Source organism: Apis cerana, linkage group LG9 (genome assembly GCF_029169275.1).
Source record: "Apis cerana isolate GH-2021 linkage group LG9, AcerK_1.0, whole genome shotgun sequence".
Classification (NCBI taxonomy): Eukaryota; Metazoa; Arthropoda; class Insecta; order Hymenoptera; family Apidae; genus Apis; species Apis cerana.
In genome coordinates this window covers 11,889,460-11,914,995 of record NC_083860.1, presented here as the reverse complement: position 1 = coordinate 11,914,995, position 25,536 = coordinate 11,889,460, and the positions used below count along the sequence as shown (strand labels likewise).

The following is a 25,536-nucleotide window of genomic DNA, read 5'->3' as shown; positions in this document are numbered from 1 at the left end:
AGTATGTGATATATATGTTTATTTCATAAACATTTCGAGAAATCTTTTTAAAAAAATAATATTATTTGTGTTAATTAATAAGCGATATAATTGTATAATTGTAATTTTGTTATTTATTTCTTCTGAATAATATATTTTCCGGAGAAAAAAAAATTTTGTTACACCTTATAAAATTAATTAGTGATATATCGCTGACGTTTATAATTTATACGCGATACATGTGATAAAAATAATTTCAACTATGTGATGTATTCTACTTATGTGATATTTATCGTGGATTTATCGTTTATAAATTATATTAATTTCTATTATTATGTTTTATTGTATTATTTAATAATAAATAGTAATAAATTCGTTTATATTTAAAAAATATATTTTTAAAAAATATAAAACTCTGTATTATATATATTTCCCTTATGATTATAATATAAGATATATATATCTTGTGATAAATTTATTAAAATTAAATTTCAATTTTTATCGCTAAAAATATTGTAATATACTTTTAAATGATATTGATTGAACGTTAGAAAAAACGAAAAAAGAATTTTAGAATTTCCGAAAAATAATATGTTAAATAGCATAAATATGTTATCGTGTATTGCAAAATATATCCAACTTTGTTCGACTTTGTACGACTTCCAAATTTTCGTAACAAAAAGAATCGTTTCGTATTTTGTACGTCTGATTTAAATTCGTTTCAAATTTCAAACTCGTGATTCCGAATATATAGAATATTCCGAAAGATGGCATTGTTCGAGCAAAAGTAAGATGTTTTGAATGGTTATTGTTCCTAAGTTTGCATTAGATACGATAAATAATTAATGTGACGTTATAAGAGATCGACAAAATATATCTTTAGATTAATCTGTGTTGTCAAATTATTTCCTATTAATTAAATCTTCTTTAAGTATATAATAAATTTTTAAGAATTTTTAAAATTTTTTAGGTTAAGTTTAGGTTAAAAGAAAAGATAATAATGTATACCAAAATCTATCGAAAAATATTGAATTGTTATGGAAAGCGAATACACACCGATGTAACTAGAATTTTATTTAATCAATATTATGATGCGACTCACAAAAAAAGGATACGTTCTTCGCGTTTATATTGGAGCGGTTTCGGTATTTTGGTAATTGGTTTTACTTATGCTTCGGTGCCTTTATATAGAATATTTTGTCAGGTAATATTGCTATTTTTTTTTATTGTTATATCGTTGTATATTTTTTATATTCTTATATTATGTGAGAATTATATATATTACATGAGAATGAATTATCTTTTTAATAGTCGTATAATTATGGTGGAACATTATCTACCAATCATGATAACACCAAAATACAATTTATGAAACCTATTAAGGATAGAGTGATAAAAATAAAATTTAATGCCGACACAGGAGCTATGATGCAATGGAATTTCAAACCGCAACAAAATTTCATAAAAGTTATGCCCGGAGAAACTGCTTTAGCATTTTATAGAGCGCAAAATCCGTTAGATGTACCGATCACTGGTATATCTACCTATAATGTAGTTCCGTACGAAGCTGCGCAATATTTTAATAAAATTCAATGTTTTTGTTTTGAGGAACAACGACTTAATCCGCATGAAGAGGTAAGTTTAATAAAGCTTTTTAAATTAATAGAATCGATTAAATTTATTTAAAGATAATTGTATATATGTATAGAGATAATATCATTTTATTATATTGTTTGATAGGTCGACATGCCAGTGTTTTTTTATATTGATCCAGAATTCATTAATGATCCTAAAATGGAGGATGTAAAAGAAATTGTACTTTCTTATACGTTCTTTGAAGCCAAAGAAGGGATGAAATTACCTATGCCAAATTTTATGAAACAATGATAAAGATTATGATAAAAAATGTGTTAGTATTTCGATGAATATTTATTTGATATTTAATATTTTGTTTATAAATGTAATGTGAAATATTATTTTATCTTTATTTTCTAAAAAGAACTATGCGATAGGATATGATGATATAACATAATAATAATTTTATAAGTTTTTAAGTATTTTAAACGTTAAAATTTAAAGAGAATATTAATCGGATAAGCGCGTCTAAGACTTGAAACCTTTTCTTGATCGATGTGTATCGCGTCAATTTTCAACGCAAGATCATGTTCCAATGTTGTTTGCGCTTTTAATAAGTTTTGATGTTGATTCTCTAGTTCTTTCAATTTACTGTACATTTTTTCCATTTGATGATTTATTTCGTCGATTTCTTTTTGGAGACTGTTAACACGATTATATATATTAACATACATTAAAATTAAATCTAATTGTTGAAAAATTGTTTTTCTCCTTTATCTTAATTTACAAGAATAAAAAAGTTTTAAATAAATTTACCTCATGTGCGCATAATCACGACAATGTTCGATATCCGGACGATGCGTTCTTGTTTGTAATCTGGTATATGCTACTTTTAATACATGACTCTTATCTGTGATAGCTTTATGCATCAATTCTAAACTTTTTTCAACATTGAAGATTTCTTGTTGGACCTGTAAAAAAGATAGATTAAATTGTTATTTTGATATGATGATTATGTTAAATATCTTTACCATTTGTAAATGTTGTTGAAGTTTATTTTTGGCTTCGAATAATTCGGAAGATCTATGTGTTAAAGCATTGTTCGTATTATTCCATGCATCCCACATTTCTTGTGTAATTTTAATCATAAGAGCTTCTGCATTCGTCCTTAATTGACATGATTTATTTCTTTCGGTTTGGGACTTTTCGATTATCTGATTAGCATCGTATATCCATGTATTTTGTTCGGTAAGACTGATAAATAAATTTAACGTTTACGTAAAATAATTTACTAACGTAAGTTGAATATGTTTACAAAAGTTTATATACCATGAGTTATATTTTTCAATTCCGATATAATATTGCAATCCGGAACTATAATTGTTCAATTGATGACATATTGTATCTATTTGTAAGGCATTTTCTTTACATTTTAAATTCAATTCTAATTGGCATTGACAGAATCTGCAATCTTGCAACTACAAGAGTATAAATATATATCAATTTTTCTTATATTATAATTTTATAATTCCGTGTTACCTGATTTTTGCACTTATCTGAGCAAATCTCCAATTTCGTTCTGTTTCGATTCAAAATTTCTATTTCTTTCGCTAAACATTTCTCTGAATTATCATGCACAAGCTCTGTATCTATGCGACAAAATATTTATGATATTAATACCATTTTACAACATATTTTTAAAAATAATCATCAATGATATTATTAATAATATCATTTGTTAATTATTACATTCATTTGTATTACCTTTTCTAGCTTCTCTGTAATAGAGACATTCTTCTGCGATGCGCAATGGATTCTCGATATCTTTAATGGCTTTATTTAAAACGGAGTTACAATCGTTTAATCTTCCTATTTCTTGAACTAATCTTTCTAATTCTGATGCTATTTCATTTCGCCAAAAACTTATGTCGTTTATTCTTTCACCGAGTCTTCTATCGGTATCATATTGTCCAGATTGTATTTTTTCTTCGGCATCTCTATTGTCGTAAATGTTTATTATTGTTATATAAATGATATAAATATATCGAAATAATTTAATTTGTAATATTATATATTTACCTAATAATCTGTAAAGCTTCGTTTCTTGTTCTTTCTGAAAAATATCTGCATGAATTCGCATCATTATAATATTTTATTTGTTTCTGATACCATTCGTCGGGTGTATATCGCGTATGTAGAATTGTTTTTGAACCACATTGTGCATTGTGTTCATATTTCGTTTTTAAATCGGGAAATCTCGATGAACTGATTGTATTTGGAATGTCTAATGTATAACTTGATGATTTTGTTCTAGAAAAAAATATTGATTAATTATTCATGATATTTTTTCCTTATATATCCAATAAGAAATAATTTTTTTTAAAATGAAAGATAAGCGAAATATTGCGAACTTACAATGGTATAATTTCAACGTTATTATATTCCTTGGAGTACCATGACGAATTATATTTGTTGGTGTAATTATTTAAATTGCGTGAAGTTATTGGTTCGACGTAAGAGATTGGTAAATTAAACGTACTCCATGATTGTAATTGCTAAAAATTTTATTGAAATAAAATTTTATTTGAAAAAAAAAAGAAAAAAATCATTTATTTTAAATAAGAAAATATTGTTTATCATAAAAAAGATAAAAATGGTAATGCAATAGTAAAAAATAAGAAAAAAATTTTAAATCTTATTTAAAATTAAATAACAAAAAATATATTAAATTTATAATTGAATTTTATATAAATAATTATATAGATAATATAAAATTGAATAATATTCAAAAATTTTTTTTTATACAAATCTTTCGTAAGAATCAACAAATTATTTTATATTGTTTTATTTATATTTTATTAATAATAGAAAAATATATTAAGGTATATATTAATTTTTTAAAAATTATCTTTTTATCGGTTATTTGAAGATGTAGACATCGATCGCAAATCATTATTCAACATGGCAGATATACCTAGTGATATACGACAACGTAAGTATGTATGCAACAAAAAAATATCGATTTATAAAATATCGAATATAATTTGTATAATTTAATAATTTCATTATTATATATAATAATTAATTTAAATATACAAAAAATCATTTTTAAATTAATAATATTTGATTGTTATTTATTGTACGTATATAAGGTTATATCATATATATATATATATATATTATCTTCCTTATTTCAATATTCGTTTAACATATTATAAAACTGTTTAAAATATTAAACATGATGAAATATGTACATTTTGTATATTTAAGTATATTTGAGTATATTTAATTTTTAAATATAGCTATTTGATTTGATTTAATTACTTGAATTAATTAATTATTCATTTTTTTCAAAAACTGATTACAATATTAACATTTGATATCATAATATATTTAATATATATTAAACATTGACATAATATATTGAGTAATCTTTATTTATCATGGAATAATAAATGAATATGTAATATTTTTATAGATTGTCCTGGTACTGAAAGTAATGATGCGGGAAAGTCATCTATATGTGCTGGTTGCCCAAATAAAACGATATGTGCATCTGGTATTACCAGACAATCAGATTCTAATATAGATTTAATTAAAGAAAGACTTTCTACAGTTAAAAATAAACTATTAGTATTATCTGGTAAAGGTGGTGTTGGTAAAAGTACTATAACATCATTGATATCCAGATTTTTGGCATTAAATAATCCTGATATAAATGTATGTATTTTTTTGACATGTGATATAAATATTTTAAACAATTATTTTATTAAATATATTATCCTCGATAGGTCTTCAAGTTTTGTTTATGATATTAATATTATATTAAAAATTTTAAAATAAATGCTTACCTTTCTTCTTGTAGCAAGAACATCCATATTGTTTTCTATATCTATATCAACATAGTGATATCTACCAATCGCTTACAATTTGTGCTCTATATATATATATATATATATATAGAGTTTAAAGAGTATATCTACTATATTTATTTATAATTTTACTTATTTCTATTATATTGTATCAGTTTCTAATTGATTATATTAATCTTTTGATATACAATTTTAATTATAGATAATTATAAATAATAAAATATAAAATGAAATAATAATATATAATTATAAACACAAAAAATATTTTGTAATATTTAAAATTTGATTTTATAATTTACTAATTTACTAAATTGAATGAAAAGATATGAATATAAATTTCATAGGTTGCAATATTAGATATTGATATTTGTGGACCATCGCAACCAAGAGTATTAGGTGTAATAGGAGAACAAGTTCATCAAAGTGGATCAGGATGGTCTCCAGTGGTGAGTATAAATAAAAATTGATTTAAACGAGTTTTTATTATAATTATTCTTATTAAATATATTATTTATTTAACTGATGTATATATTATAAATGACTTTTATTATTTCTTTTAGTACATAGAAGACAATTTGTCTTTAATGTCTATTGGATTTTTACTTGCGAATCCAAGTGATGCGGTGATATGGAGAGGACCTAAAAAAAATGGTATTTATAATAAAACAATTTTTTTTATGTATATAATTTGTATATTTATATATTTATTTATTAATTTATTATTATTATAGGAATGATTAGACAGTTTTTATCAGAAGTAGATTGGGGAATGTTGGATTATCTTATTTTAGATACTCCCCCTGGTACATCAGATGAGCATTTATCGGCAACTTTATATCTTAAAAATGTTGGGATTACAGGAGCAGTAATAGTAACAACTCCACAACAAGTTGCTTTATTAGATGTAAGGAAAGAGATTGATTTTTGTAAAAAAGCGAATATACCGATATTAGGTGTTATTGAAAATATGAATATTTTTGTATGCCCTAAGTGTAAGGCAAGTATTAATAATAATATATAATATATAAAAATAAACATCATTTATCAAATTATTATTTGAATGCGAAATTTATATTATATATAAATCTCTCTTTTTTTTTTTTTTTTATACATAGAATTCTGAGGAAATATTTCCAGCGTTAACGGGTGGTGGCTATGCAATGGCTAAAGAATTGAATATAGAATTTTTAGGTTCTCTACCATTAGATCCGCTTTTAACTAGATGTTGTGATGAGGGTAAAAATTTTCTAACGGAATTTCCACAATCGCCAACTATTTTTACATTACAGACAATTGTTCAAAGTAAGTTTTTTTATATATTTAAAATATATATTTAATATATTTAAAAATTTTGTTTTTATCGTTTTGAATTGTATTTTGAATATTTATTTTTCATTTCAGAAATAATCAAACAATGTGAGAAAATGAAAAGTGATTGTGAAATTGATATTACTTGAAGAATAATAATAATAATGCGATCTTTATATTAGAAAAAAATGTATATCAAGATACTTTGCAAATTGGTCAAAACTTAATCTAATTAATTAACGTCTGAAATTGTATGTAGTTTTCTTTTTATATAAATCAAATTCTTCTTTGGAAACTTGTTTATGTTAATACTTGTGCAAATATACTATTTTTTTTAAGTCATTTCATTTCTTTTAACGGTTTAAAAGATTTAATGTAATATTTAATTTTTTCTTTCTGATTTTTTGCATAATATCTGAATTGTTTTATGAAGATATTCTTCTTAAATTTCGACAAATAATGGAAATAACAATGATCGGTTAATGATCGGTTAGCAAGACAAAATTCTGAAGCAAAATTAAAATATGTAAAAAATTTAAAACATTTTCCTTTTTTTTTTTTATCTGACATTTTTAAAAACGGAAATTTTATGTATTTAATAAATTTAATAAACATGTTTGATTCTTTCATTTTTCATTATTGATTACATTTTATATAAATATATATGATAAGATATCCATTTAAGAGTTTTTTTCTGCAATTATATATTCTATCGAAAATATTAAATCAAATTTTGTATTTATTTAAAAACTTTCGAAATTTTTATTCTCTAATAGGAAATAGAAAATTCGCCGAAACTATCTTAAATTTGTTGTCCTAGAATTCTCGAAAATTCTATGTCCAGTGAAAATTTATATGTATTCTTTTTTTATTTTTCTCATCGTCGATTTCATTCAAATTTGTTTATCTTTTATCGTTTGTCAATTAACTGTTGCGAAACTATTTTGAATTATAAAATTAGTTATAGCTAATCGATAATAATTGTTATGTATTCGCTTGAAAATAATTTAAAAAATTCTTACTCTTAGACGATAGAACAAATAATTATTTGCGAAAAATATTCTCGCAATAGTTTTGTTTTCAAATGGATGGTGTAATATTATCTATAGATATCTCATCTATATTTAATTGTATGTTTAAAATTTTATAGTGATAAATTTGTATAAAATGTAAAATATAATACACTTAATATTGTAATATTGTAATATATATTGTACATAATATTGTACATAATAAATTTATATAGCTGGCAGAAAAAAAAATATTGGAAGCAAAAATTAGATTCTTGTTAAGATTTGCATAAATCGTATCGTCAATTGATATAATTATAAATTTACAATTATTGTATTTCTATATAATAAATAAACAATACATAAACAATAAGAAATATATGTGTATTAAATAATTGTTATTGAATTGAAGACGAATGAAAATTGATAAGATATTTTTTTTATTATTAATTAATTATCTATATGATGTAAAAAATTCATCTTTTATTTTAACTAGAAAATCCAATATATTATTTAATTATTCAGTATATTAATTGTATTATTATTAAATAAATAATGATTATATACATAATGTATATATAAAAAAATTCGAAGAAATTATTCGTAATATTAATATAATATAATTTGTAAGAATTATTCACGATTATATAAACTATAAAATAAATTTATATATGTATATTATTATATTTTATAATTCTGTTAAACTATGCTGTTAAATTTGGCATAACGAATAAAAAATTTTTCCATATCAAGTTTCGATTTGTTTATGTGATTAAAACGTGTATGCCACTATGATTATGATAAAGAAATTATTCAGATTTTAAAATTTATTGTTTAATGTTGAAATATCTGCATTTAAAAATGAATAAAGAAAATACAAGTAGATAGAAAGATAGAAAGATCTTTAATTTCTATTTTAAAAATCTTGTTAAAAATAAAACAAAGTGATAATTGGAATTTTCTTGATGTTGTTGGTAATTTAAATATTTATTAATACAATAAATTTAATAATTAAAACTATTATTTTTAAATATTATTATAATATCTATTGTATTAATAATAATAAATATATATATGAATGATATAAGGTTAAAGATTTGGTTATATTTATGCTTGAGGTTATATTATTTTATAATAGATTTTATTTTTATTTTTAATTATAATTTATAATTTTATTCATATATATATTTAATTAACTGTTAAGAAAATTTTTCTTATTATGTATTTGTTATTACTTGATTAATAATTATTTTATAATATATTAATTAAGTTTATTAAATATAAATTATTTAATTAAAAAGAAAATGAAGATACTCGAATTGTTTAATGAATATTAATATTATAATATTTTTTTGCAGAATCTTCGAATTTATTAAATTAATAAATGGATGTAAAAGATACACAACAATTTTTAAGAAGAAATATGATTTTAAATAGATATCGTAGATATATATCGACATATTATTTTCTGAAATTGATCGTATTTCTTATTCTATTTGGTTTTATAATAGTTTCTATAAAACAAAGTGGATGCATTACTATAAAGAAATATGAAATAAATATAATTTTTAATGAAACTTTACAAAAAGAGAATATGAATTATAAATCGATCAATGTTTCTACGATATTATCTAAAAATAAAAATTTCAAATATGATATAGCATTTGATAATAAAACATCTCAGTTTTCTAAAATTGTACAAGTAAGTAATGTATATCTGTAATATTTTTACATTGATCTTTATTATAAAAAAACTTTCATTTATTAGGAACAATGCGACAATATTCCAGTTACATTACGTTTTGATTGTCATCCAGAAAATGGAGCATCAGAATTATCTTGTGCGAATAGAGGTTGTTGTTGGAATTCTTTCGAAAAACAAATTCCAACCATAAAACAAGCCTCTCTAAATATCCCATATTGTTATTATCCAACTAATTGGAGTATATATAAATATGAAAATTTTACTTTAGATGGAAATAATTTTTCTGGATTTCTCAAACAAATGAAAAAATCGTTCTATGAAAATGATATACCATTTGTTAAGGTAGAAACGAGCACTGTAGATAATTCTATATTACGTTTAAAAATATATGATGCTTTTAAGAAACGTTATGAACCACCATGGCCTCTTAGATCGGATCCTAAACCTTTCATTCAAAAAAATAATTATGCAAAATACAAATTAAATGTTGATAATATTAAACCTGGTTTTAAAGTATACAGAACTTTAGATGATACAATAATGTGAGTAACATTTCAACGATATTTAAATTTTTAATTTTAAAATTTTTACAAATTTTAATATTATAATAATATTATATGCTAAAACATACGATATACAGAATAATTAATATATTTATAGGTGATTTTTGCAGGATCGATTAGAAATTGAAACAAACAAACATAAGAATTAATATGCAAATATATTGGTTAAGATTTATTTATTAAGTTATAAACAATTTAATTTTGTGTTAGAAAGTTTATAGCTCAAACTGTCCAATATTAGTAATTTTGTTGTTTCGATTAGATATATTAATCAGATTGAAAATGAAATTTTAAAGATAATATGGTATATAATTAATTATCAGGGAATTTTAATAATTTAATGTAAAGCAATAGTATAAAGAATACGTATAAAGAATACATATTGTTATAAAAAAAAATTCTAATAATTTTTTTAAACTATTTTTTTAATTATTAAATATGAAATTCATTTAATTTATTATTTAGAAAAATTGAATTTTAAGTATATGTAATAAATTGTATAAATTTTATATTTATGTAATAAAAAAATATTAAAAAAATTTTCTTTTTTAACAATATATATATATATATATATATTCTCAAATATCACATTATATAAAAGTTCTGAATAATTAATTGTAAATCTAAAATAAGTGAATTTAAATATCTCGTCTTCAAAAATTTTCGTTAAATGATTTTTATAAATAAGGAACATTGAATTCTGTCTTTTGAGACCAAATTTCTCTTTATCTTTATATCGCTTCATTTTATATATAAAATTTAATAAATAATAATAGGTAAATTTGAATAATTCAATATTTCAATAATCAAAAATTTCAATCAATATTTTTGCATATCAATTTTTATTACATAAAAGTTTGTTTGTATTGTTTCTTTTAATGTTTAGAATCGATCAAAAGACATCCGAAAATTTTTTTTACGAATATATTATTACGTATTATCTGTGTTACAATATATTATTATTGTATTACCTATATTATAAAGGTTTTTTTTTCATATTTGTTTCAGATTTGATTCTATTAATATCGGAGGTTTTATATTTGCTGATCAATTTTTGCAAATAAGCGCTCTTTTGCCAAGTCATAATATTTATGGTATTGGAGAACATGAAACAAAATTGAAATTAAATACTAATTGGCAATCTTTTACATTATTTAATAAAGATCAACCACCGATCGAAAATGTAAGTTGAATGTAGATTGAAAATATTGTTTCAAGTTATATATTATTTCTATTTATCTTTTTTTAATGTATATATATATATATATGTATATATATATATATATATATATATATATGTATATATAAAATTGTAAAGATAAATTGTTTAAATTTAGGCAAATTTATATGGATCGCATCCCTTTTATTTAATAATTGAAAATTCGGGAAATTGTCATGGAGTTCTATTTCTTAATAGTAATGCTATGGGTATGTTAAATGTCAAAATTAAAATTTTTTTTTTCAATATATCGAATCTATTATATTAAAGTGTTTGACATTTTTAGATGTGATATTACAACCATCACCTGCTATTACTTTTCGAACTATTGGCGGTATTTTTGATATATATTTTTTTTTGGGTCCAACTCCAGCAGATGTCATAAAACAATATTCTGAGATAGTAGGTAAACCATTTCTACCTCCGTATTGGTCCCTTGGTTTTCATTTATGCAGGTACAAATCTTATCTTATCTATTGCAAAAGATATGAATTTATATTTCTTATTATATATATTTGTACATATATGAAAATATTTATACATAATATTTGTATAATTATATGATAGATACGGATATGGAAGTTTAGAAAAGACAAAAGAAGTATGGAATAGAACTATAGCAGCAGGAATTCCATTTGTAATATGTCTTTTATATTTTTATCAATTTAAATTTAATAATAATAATAAATGTATATAAGGTAAATAAGATAAGTTTAATCATTTTGATGATCAATTTTTATTATTTTTAGGATACTCAATGGAACGATTTAGATTACATGGATAAAAATAACGATTTTACGTATAATTCAGACAGGTTTAAGGATTTACCACAATTTGTTAATGAAATACATTCAGTATGATTTACAATTGTATAGATTGCTAAAAAAAATATATATATAATGTATAATATAAATTTTATATTTTGTAGAGAGGAATGCATTATATTCCGTTGATCGATGCAGGAGTATCTGGTTCTGAAAAGAACGGAACTTATTTGCCGTACGATGAAGGTTTGAAAGAAGATATATTTATAAAAGATGAAAAAGCTGATCAACCATTTGTTGGCAAAGTTTGGAATCTAGTCTCTACTGTGTGGCCTGATTTTACAAATCCCAAAGCGCGAAATTATTATTTTCATATGATGAATGATATGTACAATAATTTTAAATATGATGGTGCTTGGATAGTATGTTTTTATCTTTTGATGGTAAATAAAAATAATGTTTTTTTAATATTTTTATATATTATTTTCTATCATTGCTAGGACATGAACGAGCCTTCTAACTTTTATAATGGACATAAATATGGGTGTTCACAAAATAAATTGGATTATCCTAAATATATACCGCGTGTTATTGGCAATATTCTGTCGACGAAAACATTATGCATGAATGCTAAACATTATTTGGGCTTTCACTACGATCTTCACAATATTTATGGCACAAGTCAAGCGATAGCAACTAATTAGTAAGTAGATACGTAAGCATAAAGGAAATTTGAAAATTAAAAAGAAGAAAGTAATTAAAAAAGATTATGTATATAGTGCATTAACCAATATTAGACGAAAAAGACCATTTATAATTTCACGTTCAACCTGGGTGGGACATGGTTACTATGCTGGTCATTGGACAGGGGATGTTTATTCTTCGTGGTAATTCATATATGAAGCATTTTATTTATAAATACATATTTGATAATTCACATAATAAATTAATCATTAGGCATGATTTAAGAATGAGCATTCCAGCAATTTTATTAATGAACTTTTATCAAATACCAATGGTTGGTGCTGATATTTGTGGATTTAATGGAAATACTACAACAAGTTTATGCAATCGTTGGATGCAACTTGGTGCATTTTATCCTTTTTCTCGTAATCATAATTCAGATGATACAATTGTTCGTATTTATGAATATTCATTGTATAATGAATAGATATAATTGAATCATTTTTTCATTACAATATTTCCAGCATGTAATATATTTTATCCATATCAGGAACAAGATCCAGTTGCTATGGGCGATTTGGTAATAAAATCATCCAAACGTGCCCTTACGATACGTTATTGGTTGTTACCGTATTTGTATACGTTATTTTTTCGGGCACATAAATTTGGAGAAACTGTAGCGAGGCCATTATTTTTCGAGTAAATATAAATCATATACGGTACTAAATGATTACTAAATGAAAATGTTTGTAACATTAGCATTTTTTATTCAGATTTCCTAACGATTCGATCACATATGATATCGATGCTCAATATCTGTGGGGCAATTCTTTGATGATAATCCCAGTTTTAGAAGAAGTAAACTAATATTTAAAATTTTGTTAAATGATTTGATATTTGATTTATTCATATATTATACAAAAAAAAATGATTTGATTATTACATTATCGATTATCGTTATAGAACAAAACAGAAGTAATTGCTTATTTACCACGTGGATTATGGTATAATTTTTATACAAAAGATTCTCTTTTCGCGCTCGGCAAATATTACACATTGAATGCACCGCTCGATGTCATACCATTGATGATTCGCGGAGGATCTATTTTGCCAGCACAAAAACCAGCCGATACTACAACAGCTAGTAGAAAAAATAATTTTGAATTATTGATTACGTTGGATAATGTAAAAAAAGCAAAAGGAGAATTATATTGGGATGATGGTGATAGTTTAGGTATGCATTACAACAATGTGATAATTAATTATAATAATTCTAATAATTTTCTTTCAACGTATACAAAAATTTGTAGATTCGTTCGAGAAAAGACAATTTGTATGGACATTTTTCAATATTGAGAATAATACTTTATCTAATTCCAAAGCAATGAAGAGTTATTTCAATGAGAAGATTATTTTAGATAAAATACAAATATGGGGAATAACATCTAATATTTCAAAAGTTTCTTTAAACGATCGCGAAATACGATTCGAATATATCAAGAAGGAAAATGTGAGTTTCAATGCTTAAAATGATAAAAAAAAGGGGGAAAGGTCGTATTCAAATTAAATAAGAGTATAATACTTATTTTTTTATTTTTAATTTTTTTTTTTTTTAATCTAAACCTAAAAATATTAATTTTTCAGTGCTTAAATATAAATAACTTACGAGTGGATTTGAGAGAAAATTTTTCGCTTTCTTGGAGATATGATAATTTTGAATTATATGGTAATAACGATAAATAATAATAATAATAATAATTGTTTAAAATATATTCGTTTGTATCATACATATGATTGTTGTTCTTATAGATATATATATGTACGTTTTGATATTACTTTTTATCTAATATGTAAATATATTTTTTACTCTTGTTAAAATAAATATTTTCTTGAATAAAGAAAAAAGAAAATTTTTTTAATTTTATTCGAATAATTGTATTATTATACAATAAAATAGGATACACTTTATAAACAATATATAGTTTATGGCACTATAACGAAAAAGAATAATTATAAGATGAAATCTTTTGAAATAATCTATATCTGAACACATTAATTTACAAAAAAAAATATTTATAATGAAAATTTTAGTTTCAATTTGTTCCTAATCGGAATTAATAACAGTAAAAATAATAACAATACAGATAATCGGTTATCACGTAACATTGAAAAATCAAAATAATCACTTTGGCATTTTGTGGAACGTATTGAATAAAGAAATTCAAGCATTTAACAAAACAGCACCATTGTTGAAACACAGAAATCTTTACTTGAATTCTACATACGTATCTATAAACATGCGGGCATTCCTTTGACCTCGATCTATATTCAGAGGTCTCTACGACCTTTATTTGCATTTCTACAGCAGACAAAAAAGTAGATTTTGATCTTTGAATAAATTTCAAAGAGACACTGACATAATCGTCCCTGTCATTATATCTCACACCAACCATACTTAACATATAGTTGCTTGAATTCTTATAAAAGGTATAACGGATGATTTCTTGAAATTTTTTTTTCCCCAAGGAATATTTCGATCATCATTCGTCAGAGAATTATTAAATTTTTTTACTTTTTTTTTTATCAGCTCATTTCATCGTTTAAAATAAACTGTATAAAAATTTGATTTTAACGAAAACAATTTTTTTCTCATGAAACAAATAATTGTGACATTAGAATGATACACGCGTATATGCGTGCGTATATGTGTGTGTGTATGTGTGTATGTGTGTTTATAATATTATTCCGAAAGAAGCACATTGTTCTATTTCTTTGTTCATAATAGAAAATTTGAAAACGAATGAGAAATGAATAAAAACACAAATTTCTATAAATTTTGTATCTGTTAGGAATCGTTCAGCGACAAAGTGAGATGACATATCTTTTACATATTTTCTAAAGAAATATTGTTGCTTGATCAGTCTTTATGACTTGTCAATAGCTTTTTTCCGCTCTTTTATTCGAGATAAAGACAAGTCGAATAATATCTGATTTATAAGCAACAAGTAGATTTTGAGCGATATACCTATTTCGGAACAATATTATAATATTACAAAATGTTTGAAATATTTGTATTATATATGAAATAAGATTTTATCAGAATTACTAAATGTTCTATTATAATTAAAAACATATTTTAACGAATTGAAAATTACACAACACACTATTAAATATATATTAATACATTACGGAGTATACGGAATATAATATATCTTATAATTGTTTATATATATACATATATACATATATATATATATATATAAATGTATATATGTATGTATATATATGTTTTTTTTTGTATTTCTAAATTATTAACTTGAAACTTTGATCATTATTGTCTGTTCACATTTATTTATGTCTACCTAAAAAGTGTCGTACTTGCTAAGCGTACAGGCATATTTATTAAATATTTCGTCGTGTTAATTTGCACAATTTATGCATTAAAACGAAAAAATATATACTAACGAGAATTATATAATGTAAAAGAAAATGACGACAATAAAATTTTTAGGTATTAAAGATTCTGTTTATTAACAGAGCCAGGAACACAACAGAATTTCATGTAGCACCACGCGTATTTTTCATATGTAAATGAAAATTTTTATTTTTTTATATGATTTTTATACGAAGAATTTTACGAGAATCCTCGAAATTTTTAGAACTTTTCCGAACTTTTTTTATCCGAAGAAATCAATTTATTTAACGTATAATTTGAGTTCATGAATATTGATATTTCGAAAGCAAATAAATAAATGAGAACGAAAGCGAAAAAAATGGCAAGAAAAAAATATCACAAATAAACAAAAATCAATAAAATTATGCATTCAACTTGTGTGTTATACTTGTCCAACAATTTACACACAACAATGTACGTATAAATATAGAATGCTTATGTCTAATTAAAAGAATATATTGCAACAAACAACGTGTACAATAGCCTTGATATTTAGCCTCTTTAAATTAAGTAAGAAATCATCTAAAAACTTGTATTGAAATACTCGTATATATTCAAACATATTTTTTTTCTATTTCACCTTTTTTCTCTCCTTTTTTTTCCTTCCCTCTTTTTTCTTTTTTCTTTTTTTTTTTTTTTGTTTTCATTCAATTTTCTTTTAAAAAAATATGTTTTTCGTTATGACGAATACATATGCAAACACTGCATTTTCAATCTATTGCCACACGAATCTAATTTTGATTAGTTGTTTATCATAGATAATATTTAACTATCATTATAACATTCATTACATTATCATACATTCGTTTAGAAATTACGAAAAGCGAGCAACAAATTCGTTTAAATAACAACAAGTAAGACAATTATTAATAAAATAACAGGGCAAGAAATAAATGACGCATGGCACCCTGAATGTAGCCAGTTATTAAAAATATCTATAAAAGATATACTTAAATATCTATATAATGAAGCGAATGAATTCGTAAAATATTATATACATATGTATACTTAAAATATTATAATATAAAAATCACGTAAATATATATATATATATCTTTCTCTCTTTTTCTTGCTCGCTCGCTCATTCGTTCTCTCTCGTTCTCTCGCTTTCTCTCATAATGAAAATTTCGCAGTGTATATTGTCGCTTTATACTTTGCGTAGAAGTTTAAAAATCTAAATGTGTTTTTAAATTGTTTGTACGAACTTTTTATACAAACAATATGGCACTCGATGCATAATTAACTTATCACATAGAAATGATGGGAACAAAATATTCGTTCAATCTATCTACCATTTTACGTGTAACTCGTACATATTACTTTTACAACATATATGTAACATAACTATAATAATAAGTTTTAATATCGTTAAAATGTATATCAGTCAATCGCATATTTTATTTTTTTCCAGTACGAAATGAATTGTAAAACGGTGCACGCACAAAATGATCAACGAGTTATTCGATTGTTATTACGAATATTGCGTTTGCACTTTGGACTAGTAAATAGTTATTTTATATTAAACGAAATTATTTATATGTATCGAAATAATTTTAATAAATAATTATTAACACTTTTGGTATTTAGATAATATATAATACGAACAATTATTATTACTAAATAATATGTTGATTGACGATGCACACGTGCTAACGAATATTCTTGTTCCGCACGTATGTTCAAATCTTTCTTTATTCGTTCATCTCACGTTTTGTTTTTTTTCACGTAGTCGCGAATGGTGCGTTATACGTATAAAGTTATAGAAAAATTATTCGTGTAAAAAGAGGGAGCAGTCTTTGATTTAAAAAGCCTCGATTTAGGATGAAATAATTTTCAAGAACTTTAAAGTATATCTGTATCTTCTAATCTTTGGTAAATATTTAATAGCGTTAGCCATATATGATTAAATGATTGAAATAACTAGGAGTTTTATTTAAGTAGCGGTAAGTGTTTCCAGAATATCTTCGGGTGTTTTATTCAACTTGCGAAAATGTTCCCAATGTTCTTTGGGTACGGTCCACTTGAGAAATATCTCGAGATTCTTGGTGAGAGTTTCGAGTTCCGAAAGACCGTTACTCACGACCGGATCTTTGCCAGCAGATAACAAAGAATCATAAAGAACCTCGTCGATTAATCGTTTCCCAAACCCTAATTCGTCCAATCTTTCTTGTTTGCTAATCCTCTTAAGAAGTACAGCGAGCAACAATCTCATCCTCTCGACAGACATTATTTTATATTTGGAGGGGAGGGAGGAAGATTTGTCGGTGATTATTTCATTGGAGAGCAGGGACGACGTTGTCGATTGTAAGGTCATCGAAACTGATGTTGTCGGTATTATCGTTGTCGTTATGGAATCTGTTCGATTATTCGAAACGTCATGTTCACTTTTAGATTCAGGATGACAGGTTTTCTCGTGACATTCCAAATCGTTTTTGATTCTAAAGAAACTCTTACACTTTTTGCAAGCGTATGGCTCATTTCGGCCGTGGATGCATTTCATATGCTTCTTCCAGTGGGGTAGTTGTGTAAAACCGGCGTTACATTCGGCACATTTAAACGGCCTTTCACCGGTATGTCTTCTTGTATGAAGTTTAAGAGCCGTTGAATGTGCAAATGCCTGCCAACAAACCAAACATCTGAATGGTCTTTGTCCTGAATGTGTTCTTTGATGGACGGTCAGTTGAGATTTTTGAGCGAATCTTTGACCACACGTAGCGCAACCATGTGGCCGATCGCGCGCATGCGTTCTCATGTGTTGAGGTAGGTGGCCCTTAAAAGTTTTGTTACATATCACGCAGAGAAAAGATTTTACATCTCTATGAAGGCATTCGAGATGTTTTTTGAGTGCGTCTCGACGAACGAACGCACGACCACAAATCTCACATTTATGATCTTTTTGACCATTGTGTCGTTTTACGTGCAATGCCAAATTCGCGGCACAGGTAAACGTGCCAGAACATAAACCGCAACGGTACGGTTTCACTTGACTGTGAGTACGCCGATGCTGCACCAATTGTCCTCCTCTGGCAAAACTTTTGTCACATTCTGGACATTTATACGGCTTGAATCCGGTATGTGTTCTAACGTGTAGTTTCAATCTTTCTTTTAAAGGGAATTCTTTGCCACACTCGTCACATTTAAAGATAGGTCCCGCTCCATGTACGATCTTATAATGATTACGAAGACCTCCGCTACCTTTAAATCGCGCCTCGCAAACTACGCAACAGTATTTTTTTTGCTGATTTTCTTCTTTAGCTTTGATATCAATCTTTTCGTCCTCGTCTTGTCCATCCTCGTTATCATTCATATTCTTTTTTTTTGAATATGAGAGTGACGACGACAATAATGACGATGACAATGATGATGAGCATGATAATGACGATGACGATGACGATGACGACGACGACGACGACGACGATGACGATGATGACGATTCGATAACAACTATGTTCTTAGAGATATCTGATCCATACGATGGATTCGTATGAGTTTCTCCGACTTTGAATCGACTTGATTCCATCGTATTATTGTTTTCACTGTCTACGAGATAATTCATCGTTGTTGTATATAAATTTAACTTTGTTTCTTTCGATGAATTCTCGAGCAATATTTTCGAATTTGCTACTTTTTCATTAAATATGCAATTTTCTTCAATAGTAACGGCGATAAGTTGTTTGGCGGCTTCATCAATATTATTTTTGTCCGTTATTTCGCTAGAAATTGCTACTCGATCGAATAATATTCCATCGGTAGTATTAGTATAATTGGCATTTTTGCACGTTCCCTCTATATTTTTCGAATTTAGGTTAGGTTCCTGTTCTTCGTCTATCAACTCACGACGAAACACGTAAATCTCATCATTTAAATGATTATTCTTGTCAAGATCTAAATAAGTCGTTGATTCTATTTGTTCGTTAATCCCTTTTTCATTTTCGAGATATGAATTTTCTCGTAATTTTAACCGATTCCTTGACCTTGCGTTGCCATTTTCTTCACTTTTTTCTTTTTTATTATTTTTTATTGAATCGATAATTGCTCTTTTCTTTGTGGATTTTATTACATCTCCAATCATCGATTTTTTATCGATTTGTTTGCGTTTTCTTTTTCCTATATTTGATTCATTTTCAAATCTTTGGACGTTGTGTTTCTCTTTTTCTTTTCCAATTTCGGGCTTATCAATTACATTTTTTTTATCATATTCGCAAATCTTCTTTTGCAGATTACCTTCAAATAATTGTTTGTAATTGTCTTGTAATTTTTCTCGCTCATATTGATCGATTTTTCTACAAAAAGATAAATTGACCGAACAAAGCTTATGTTCATCATCGTTGCAACAATTGTCCACGATGGTAAAACTTCGAAGTATCTTTAAAGCATCGGTCGTATCAACATTCGCATCTGTATCTTTAAAAATTTCATTCTCTCTGATTCGTGATTGTTTCACTGGTAATAATTCTGTCAGTTGAATTTCCTCTTGTTGTTGATCGCTTCCAGTTACTTGATTTAAAATATCTTGTTGCATATTAAGCGTAGCCATTTAACTTATTTTTTTTTATCTTATTACCCAAATATTCGCAATTTCTTACTCACTGTTTCTTTCTTTTTCTTTCCCCTCTCTCTCTCTTTCTCTCTCAATGTAATCGCGATTCTTATTATTCGCGGTAAATCTTAAAGTCGTAGAACGCATTCATTTTAATTTTGAAAATGTTTTATTTTAATTTCTAAGAAATGTTTCTGATCTGTTTCTTATAATAAAAGTTAAGAACAAAAGAAACAATGAAATGCGTATATAAAGTAACAACAATCAGATATCATATTCTTATTGTATCGATATTTTCTTTTTCCTTTTCTTTCTCCCCCTCCTTTCCTTCCTCCCTCCTCTCTCTCTCTCTCTCTCTCTCTCTCTCTCTCTCTCTCTTTCTCTCTACCTTACTCTTTTTTTGTTCTTGTCGTACAATTTTCTATATTAACTTTTTATATTAATATTTATTCTTATTTATAGTGAAATTAATGTAAATTTTGCGAATATTGCAAATATTATAGTTTATGTTTTCCAATTCTACACAGTTTATCAAAACGCAGAAAGGAAAAAACTGAAGAAGCAAATTGAAGAAAGAGGGAAAAAGAGAGAAATTAATCTTGTAGAAATAGGTGATCGCGATCTATTCTCTTTCTTACTTACGACTCTGATGCATATTTATTAATAACAATTTCCTTTTTCATATGCTAGCTTTCAAATGCGCGTTTCGACGGTGCGCGCATTGGAATCACCGAGACCGTTGCAAGGATGTCGAAAGAAGTGGAGTAGCATTAAAAGCGATAGTTAAAGAGAAATAGTTTATTAATTACGCGAATTGAGAAATTTAGCTGTGTGTTTACAAAAAAAAAATCGTTCTGCATACTGAGTATATAGACAAGCAAAATTTATGCTTTTGATCAAAAAAATAATCGATATTGATGCAAGAAGGAATATTGAATACGAAATAATAACCACCTCGGCTATATAAAGAAACAACGATAAAACGACAGAGATTGTTACTCGTCGATGATGGTCGTCGCGACAATCGACTGACTGCCTCTTCCTCGCGGCAGTACGTTGCTTTCTCAACAGCGATTGCGCGCCTTTTTCCACGCAAGCGCAATTCGCGGTCGATATCGGTCTAAATTTTACCCCTCCGCTCATCCAGACACCCTCTCTACACTGCTTCAGACTCTTTCCATATTTCTTTCGTTCTTCCAATTCTCCTTCTTCAATTTTCTCTTCGTCTACGGTCTCTCATCTTTCTTTTTTATTATTTTTTTCAAGATAATTGTTATTATCTCTTTCTTTAATACGATAATTATTTATCAGCGTGATTAAGAAATTATATTATTATTTTTCGTATAAAATTTTTCGAAAAAAACTCACAGCTCTTATAATTATTTCAGCTTCGATATACACCACTCTTAGTAATATTTATAATTTTTAATGAAATATTTGTTCGTTTCATCCAATATAGACGAATCTATGACGAATCATTTTCACCATCTTTGACATCTTCGTACTATATCCATTATAACACGATAATTTTTTTGCATTAAACTACAAATTATAGACTTTATTTTTTTTCTATATTTTTTCTATCTCTTATTCTCTATTATGATATTTAATTTCTTCGAGATTAAGTTATTCTTATTTTTTATTTTTTTGTCCACTTATTCAACGAATAGTAACGAATAGATCACTGATGAAAAAGTCTCTTTCTCTTTCTCTTTTTTTCTCGCTTCTTGCTTCCTTCTCTCTCTCCCTCCCTCCCCCGCTGTCTCTCTTCCTCGTTTTTGTTTATTTGTTGAACACGTATGATAACACGTATCAAATCAACTATGTTAATCGTATTTGATATGAATGAAAAGATCATTCTTTTTTTATACTTAAATCTATACGTATATATAAATATACGTTTGTCAAGATTTTGTATGTATACATAATTGTCGATAGATAAATCTTCAATACACCATCAATTGTACTCGATCTTTTTTGTATCGATCAAATTTTCTATTCTTTAACTTTTTTTATAATTTTATATTAAGTCTAATTTGGTATCGTTTGTCGTTAATAACAATAAAACTTTGATCAGTGTTATTAGAATTAGTTGCGTTTACATATATTCCACTACGTATATTCTTAAAGCATTCGATTAAATGTTTCTTTGGTAATACATTTTTTTTTTTTTGGTAATAAATTCCAATGTGATCGATACATTATTAATATTTTATTACAATTGAATTATCTTTGATGTTATTCGTAATACCCATGCGCGATCCTCAATTTTCTAATAAACGCAATCTTCTTTGTTCGGAATACTTTCGGAATAGAATTTTGACAAAATTCATAGTTCAATTGCTTATTGTGTTTTTATATTTTTCGCTTGCATATTTCGAATTCATTGTATCATCATTATTTCAAAGCGTCATAATTTTCTCTTTAAGAAGTAAGTCTTCCTTTCTTGACTAGATCGTATGTATGTTAACTTTGTGTGAACCAGAGTACTGTTTGATTTTTTTGCAATTCTCTGTCTTTCGTTTGTTTTCCTTTTATTTCGCGATCACAGATAAAGATATATTTGTATATCAATACAAATAATTTCTTTCCGTTCCGATTAGTAAATTGTGTTAGTAGTCTTAGGCCTCTCCCCTTTGAATTGTTCCCTTGATTAGCACGAAAAGCGAAGAACCCTCCACCATCTGAAAGAAATCAAGAGAAATACCCCTGGTATTTCTTTACTATCTGGTATTAATGTAATTTAAAATAACAATCATTATCGATGAAATTTTTTTTTTATTTTTCATGTATCATCGATTAATATCAATCTCTACTTTCCAGCTGTCTTTGCTTTTAATTTTCTATTAATTAAAAATAATTTATCGAATATGAATCACGTAATCGGATAACTTGTTTCTATTATCTATCTATCGATTATCATTTTAAATAATTAGTCGTATAGATTAATCAAGAAAACTAATTAAAGAGATAGCCTATTTCATGTTGCTCGAATTAAAATGAAATTGAACCAATGGTTCAACTTCGTACCATTTCTCATGATTCTTGCTTAAATTAATTTTTTGATCTTTCATAAGTACACAAATACTAGCTCGTATACTCGTATATTCATGAATATAAAGATGCTTACTATAGAACTCCTGCTCTTGTTTCATCGCGACGTGACACATGCTTATGCGCCGCATTGAACTTCCCAGTCTGGAAAGAGAGACGGTTCATACATACGTATACACGTATCGCGAGATTTCGTCGCTTAACCGATGCGAATCTCTTGTTCGTTCACATTCTGCTCAAGTCCGAGAATAGGATATCTAAACGAGTTCAAAGTTTTCTTTATAACAATATTTTATTGTTTACTTACCATGTACAACTGGGCTTGGAATTTTAATTAACACTGCAAGAAGGAAGCTTCTTTGCGAAGCGTCCGCTCAATCCTACTCTTGTATCGCCATCTTCAAATCACATTTGACTCTGTCGGTGATATTGACAAAAGCTGAATAGAAGGGCGAAACAATTCCAATGAAATACTGTACCATCTTTTTCCAATAGATGGCGCGCAAGACTCGAGCAAATTAATATATAATATACACATATGAATAAATATATTAGGTTATAAAATATATATATATATATAAATTTACATATTTATTATATATTTATTATATAAATTATATAAATGATTTATTATATGTAATATATATACGTATGACAAATATTCATATATTTAATTAAACGCTAATAAATCTTTATATCTATCTTTATATCTACTTTTACGAATAATATTTTTTAAAATATTAAAATTCAAACTATCTTATTTAGGATTTTTTTATTGTTTTTTTAAAAAATATTTTTAAAAAGTGAATACAATAAACAAAAACAAAAATAAATTTAAATGTATATAAAAAAGTATATATATGAAAAAGCTTTGAAAAAGATCAATCAAAATACACATTTTTATATACTATTATATAATTGATAGTGAATATTTTTTGATCTACATTTAACGAATTATTATATCACGAACGAGTCATCTGTGATATTGAGCGAAAAGATACCACAGACGAAATATAGAATAGACGTGACATGCTATGCTTTTTCGTGTCTTAAGAATTCAGGAGTCATTTGATCTTTTACCATTTTCGTGTCACATGCGATGTTATCGATATAGAAAATAATTATAGCGTTAATAATGATTGGAATTAAAATCTAAATTTTATAAAAACTATAAATAAAAATATAAATAAAAATAAGAATCAAAACATTTGATGACAAAATATAAATTTATATTTCTTGATTTATTTGATTATCTTTGTATGTGTATAATTTAAATGATCAAATGAAACAATTAATTCTGAACAAAAATAATGTACTTTTAATTTTTTTCGGTTTTATCGATTTTTTTAGCAATTATGTAAACAAATTTTTTAAACATTAATATAATGAAATTGATATTTTTCTTTTCTTCACGAGGATTAAATAATATATTTTAATATAAAAAATTACTTTCACAATTATAAAAAAAAATTAAAAAGAAAAAAATATCATTTAACAATTTTTATACAAAATATTATTAAAAATGTGGAAAAACATTATATTTTTTTCATATTAATTTATTTTATAATTTTAATGAAACGTATTAGAGGGAATAATTATATATATATATATATATTAAATGCACGTATATGCATATTTTTTTATTTTTTTAATATACCGATTAAATTTTAGAAGATCAAATTTAATTTTAAACATTTAATTTCTTAATTTGGATAATTTTTGTACTAAATTAATTATAATAATCTATTTTTATTATCTTTTTAATCAATTTATCTTAAAAAAAATTCTTTGTATAGAAATCTATAGTTA

General features: G+C 25.4%; 5 protein-coding genes across 11 annotated transcripts; 3 read left to right on the top strand and 2 right to left on the bottom strand.

Annotated features, from left to right (window-relative positions):
• The first annotated feature begins 428 nt into the window (after positions 1–428).
• Positions 429–2,314, top strand: LOC108000597 (cytochrome c oxidase assembly protein COX11, mitochondrial). Of its 4 annotated transcripts, none has more exons than XM_017061025.3 (4): positions 429–766; positions 950–1,183; positions 1,291–1,614; positions 1,720–2,314. In XM_017061025.3, exons 2-4 carry the CDS (start codon positions 980–982, stop codon positions 1,864–1,866), a joined length of 675 nt encoding a protein of 224 aa, XP_016916514.1. In that variant the 5' UTR covers positions 429–766; positions 950–979; the 3' UTR covers positions 1,867–2,314. The 4 variants fall into 4 exon arrangements, with proteins under 4 accessions (XP_016916514.1, XP_061935728.1, XP_016916515.1 ...); XM_062079744.1 differs by having other exon boundaries at positions 748–783; XM_017061026.3 differs by having other exon boundaries at positions 748–870.
• LOC108000595 (tektin-3) lies at positions 1,397–5,471 on the bottom strand. Its single transcript, XM_017061021.3, has 9 exons — positions 5,406–5,471; positions 3,970–4,109; positions 3,634–3,864; positions 3,319–3,551; positions 3,094–3,203; positions 2,884–3,032; positions 2,586–2,808; positions 2,371–2,525; positions 1,397–2,256 (listed from the first exon to the last, which is right to left on the bottom strand). The coding sequence occupies exons 1-9, from the start codon at positions 5,430–5,432 to the stop codon at positions 2,046–2,048; spliced, it is 1,479 nt and encodes a 492-aa protein (XP_016916510.1). The 5' UTR covers positions 5,433–5,471; the 3' UTR covers positions 1,397–2,045.
• LOC108000596 (cytosolic Fe-S cluster assembly factor Nubp1 homolog) lies at positions 3,960–7,363 on the top strand. Of its 2 annotated transcripts, none has more exons than XM_062079743.1 (8): positions 3,960–4,078; positions 4,484–4,546; positions 5,033–5,274; positions 5,771–5,872; positions 5,987–6,077; positions 6,158–6,423; positions 6,542–6,728; positions 6,828–7,363. In XM_062079743.1, the coding sequence occupies exons 2-8, from the start codon at positions 4,516–4,518 to the stop codon at positions 6,881–6,883; spliced, it is 975 nt and encodes a 324-aa protein (XP_061935727.1). In that variant the 5' UTR covers positions 3,960–4,078; positions 4,484–4,515; the 3' UTR covers positions 6,884–7,363. The 2 variants fall into 2 exon arrangements, with proteins under 2 accessions (XP_061935727.1, XP_061935726.1); XM_062079742.1 differs by having other exon boundaries at positions 4,068–4,210.
• A 1,120-nt stretch (positions 7,364–8,483) lies between these two features.
• On the top strand, positions 8,484–14,589 carry LOC108000607 (lysosomal alpha-glucosidase). The gene is made up of 17 exons (XM_062079736.1): positions 8,484–8,718; positions 9,103–9,446; positions 9,513–9,991; positions 11,021–11,195; positions 11,350–11,440; positions 11,518–11,686; positions 11,799–11,868; positions 11,981–12,085; positions 12,160–12,417; positions 12,496–12,698; positions 12,775–12,882; positions 12,953–13,130; positions 13,230–13,378; positions 13,453–13,537; positions 13,643–13,913; positions 13,990–14,189; positions 14,324–14,589. Exons 2-17 carry the CDS (start codon positions 9,129–9,131, stop codon positions 14,420–14,422), a joined length of 2,958 nt encoding a protein of 985 aa, XP_061935720.1. The 5' UTR covers positions 8,484–8,718; positions 9,103–9,128; the 3' UTR covers positions 14,423–14,589.
• Positions 14,590–18,001: 3,412 nt separating this feature from the next.
• LOC108000603 (zinc finger protein 182) lies at positions 18,002–24,175 on the bottom strand. 3 transcript variants are annotated; one of them, XM_062079737.1, is made up of 3 exons: positions 24,035–24,175; positions 23,804–23,871; positions 18,002–23,357 (listed from the first exon to the last, which is right to left on the bottom strand). In XM_062079737.1, the coding sequence occupies exon 3, from the start codon at positions 20,668–20,670 to the stop codon at positions 18,067–18,069; it is 2,604 nt and encodes an 867-aa protein (XP_061935721.1). In that variant the 5' UTR covers positions 20,671–23,357; positions 23,804–23,871; positions 24,035–24,175; the 3' UTR covers positions 18,002–18,066. The 3 variants fall into 3 exon arrangements, with proteins under 3 accessions (XP_061935721.1, XP_061935723.1, XP_061935722.1); XM_062079739.1 differs by having other exon boundaries at positions 23,804–23,959; positions 24,035–24,141; XM_062079738.1 differs by lacking the exon at positions 23,804–23,871 and having other exon boundaries at positions 24,035–24,168.
• Positions 24,176–25,536: the final 1,361 nt, after the last annotated feature.

Bases quoted from the DNA above. Each gene is read 5' to 3' on its own strand.
- LOC108000597 (XM_062079744.1), top strand. The intron at 1,184-1,290 runs GTAATATTGCTA...TCTTTTTAATAG, and splicing joins TATATAGAATATTTTGTCAG to TCGTATAATTATGGTGGAAC. The intron at 1,615-1,719 runs GTAAGTTTAATA...ATTGTTTGATAG, and splicing joins GACTTAATCCGCATGAAGAG to GTCGACATGCCAGTGTTTTT.
- LOC108000596 (XM_062079743.1), top strand. From the start codon at position 4,516: ATGGCAGATATACCTAGTGATATACGACAAC. The intron at 5,275-5,770 runs GTATGTATTTTT...TAAATTTCATAG, and splicing joins TAAATAATCCTGATATAAAT to GTTGCAATATTAGATATTGA. The intron at 6,729-6,827 runs GTAAGTTTTTTT...TTTTCATTTCAG, and splicing joins ATTACAGACAATTGTTCAAA to AAATAATCAAACAATGTGAG.
- LOC108000595 (XM_017061021.3), bottom strand. From the start codon at position 5,432: ATGGATGTTCTTGCTACAAGAAGAAAG. The intron at 3,033-3,093 runs GTAACACGGAAT...ATACTCTTGTAG, and splicing joins CAGATAAGTGCAAAAATCAG to TTGCAAGATTGCAGATTCTG. The intron at 2,809-2,883 runs GTATATAAACTT...TTTATTTATCAG, and splicing joins ATTGAAAAATATAACTCATG to TCTTACCGAACAAAATACAT.
- LOC108000607 (XM_062079736.1), top strand. From the start codon at position 9,129: ATGGATGTAAAAGATACACAACAATTTTTAAGAAGAAATATGATTTTA. The intron at 13,379-13,452 runs GTAAATATAAAT...TTTTTTATTCAG, and splicing joins GCGAGGCCATTATTTTTCGA to ATTTCCTAACGATTCGATCA. The intron at 13,538-13,642 runs GTAAACTAATAT...TTATCGTTATAG, and splicing joins TAATCCCAGTTTTAGAAGAA to AACAAAACAGAAGTAATTGC.
- LOC108000603 (XM_062079737.1), bottom strand. From the start codon at position 20,670: ATGGCTACGCTTAATATGCAACAAGATATTTTAAATCAAGTAACTGGA.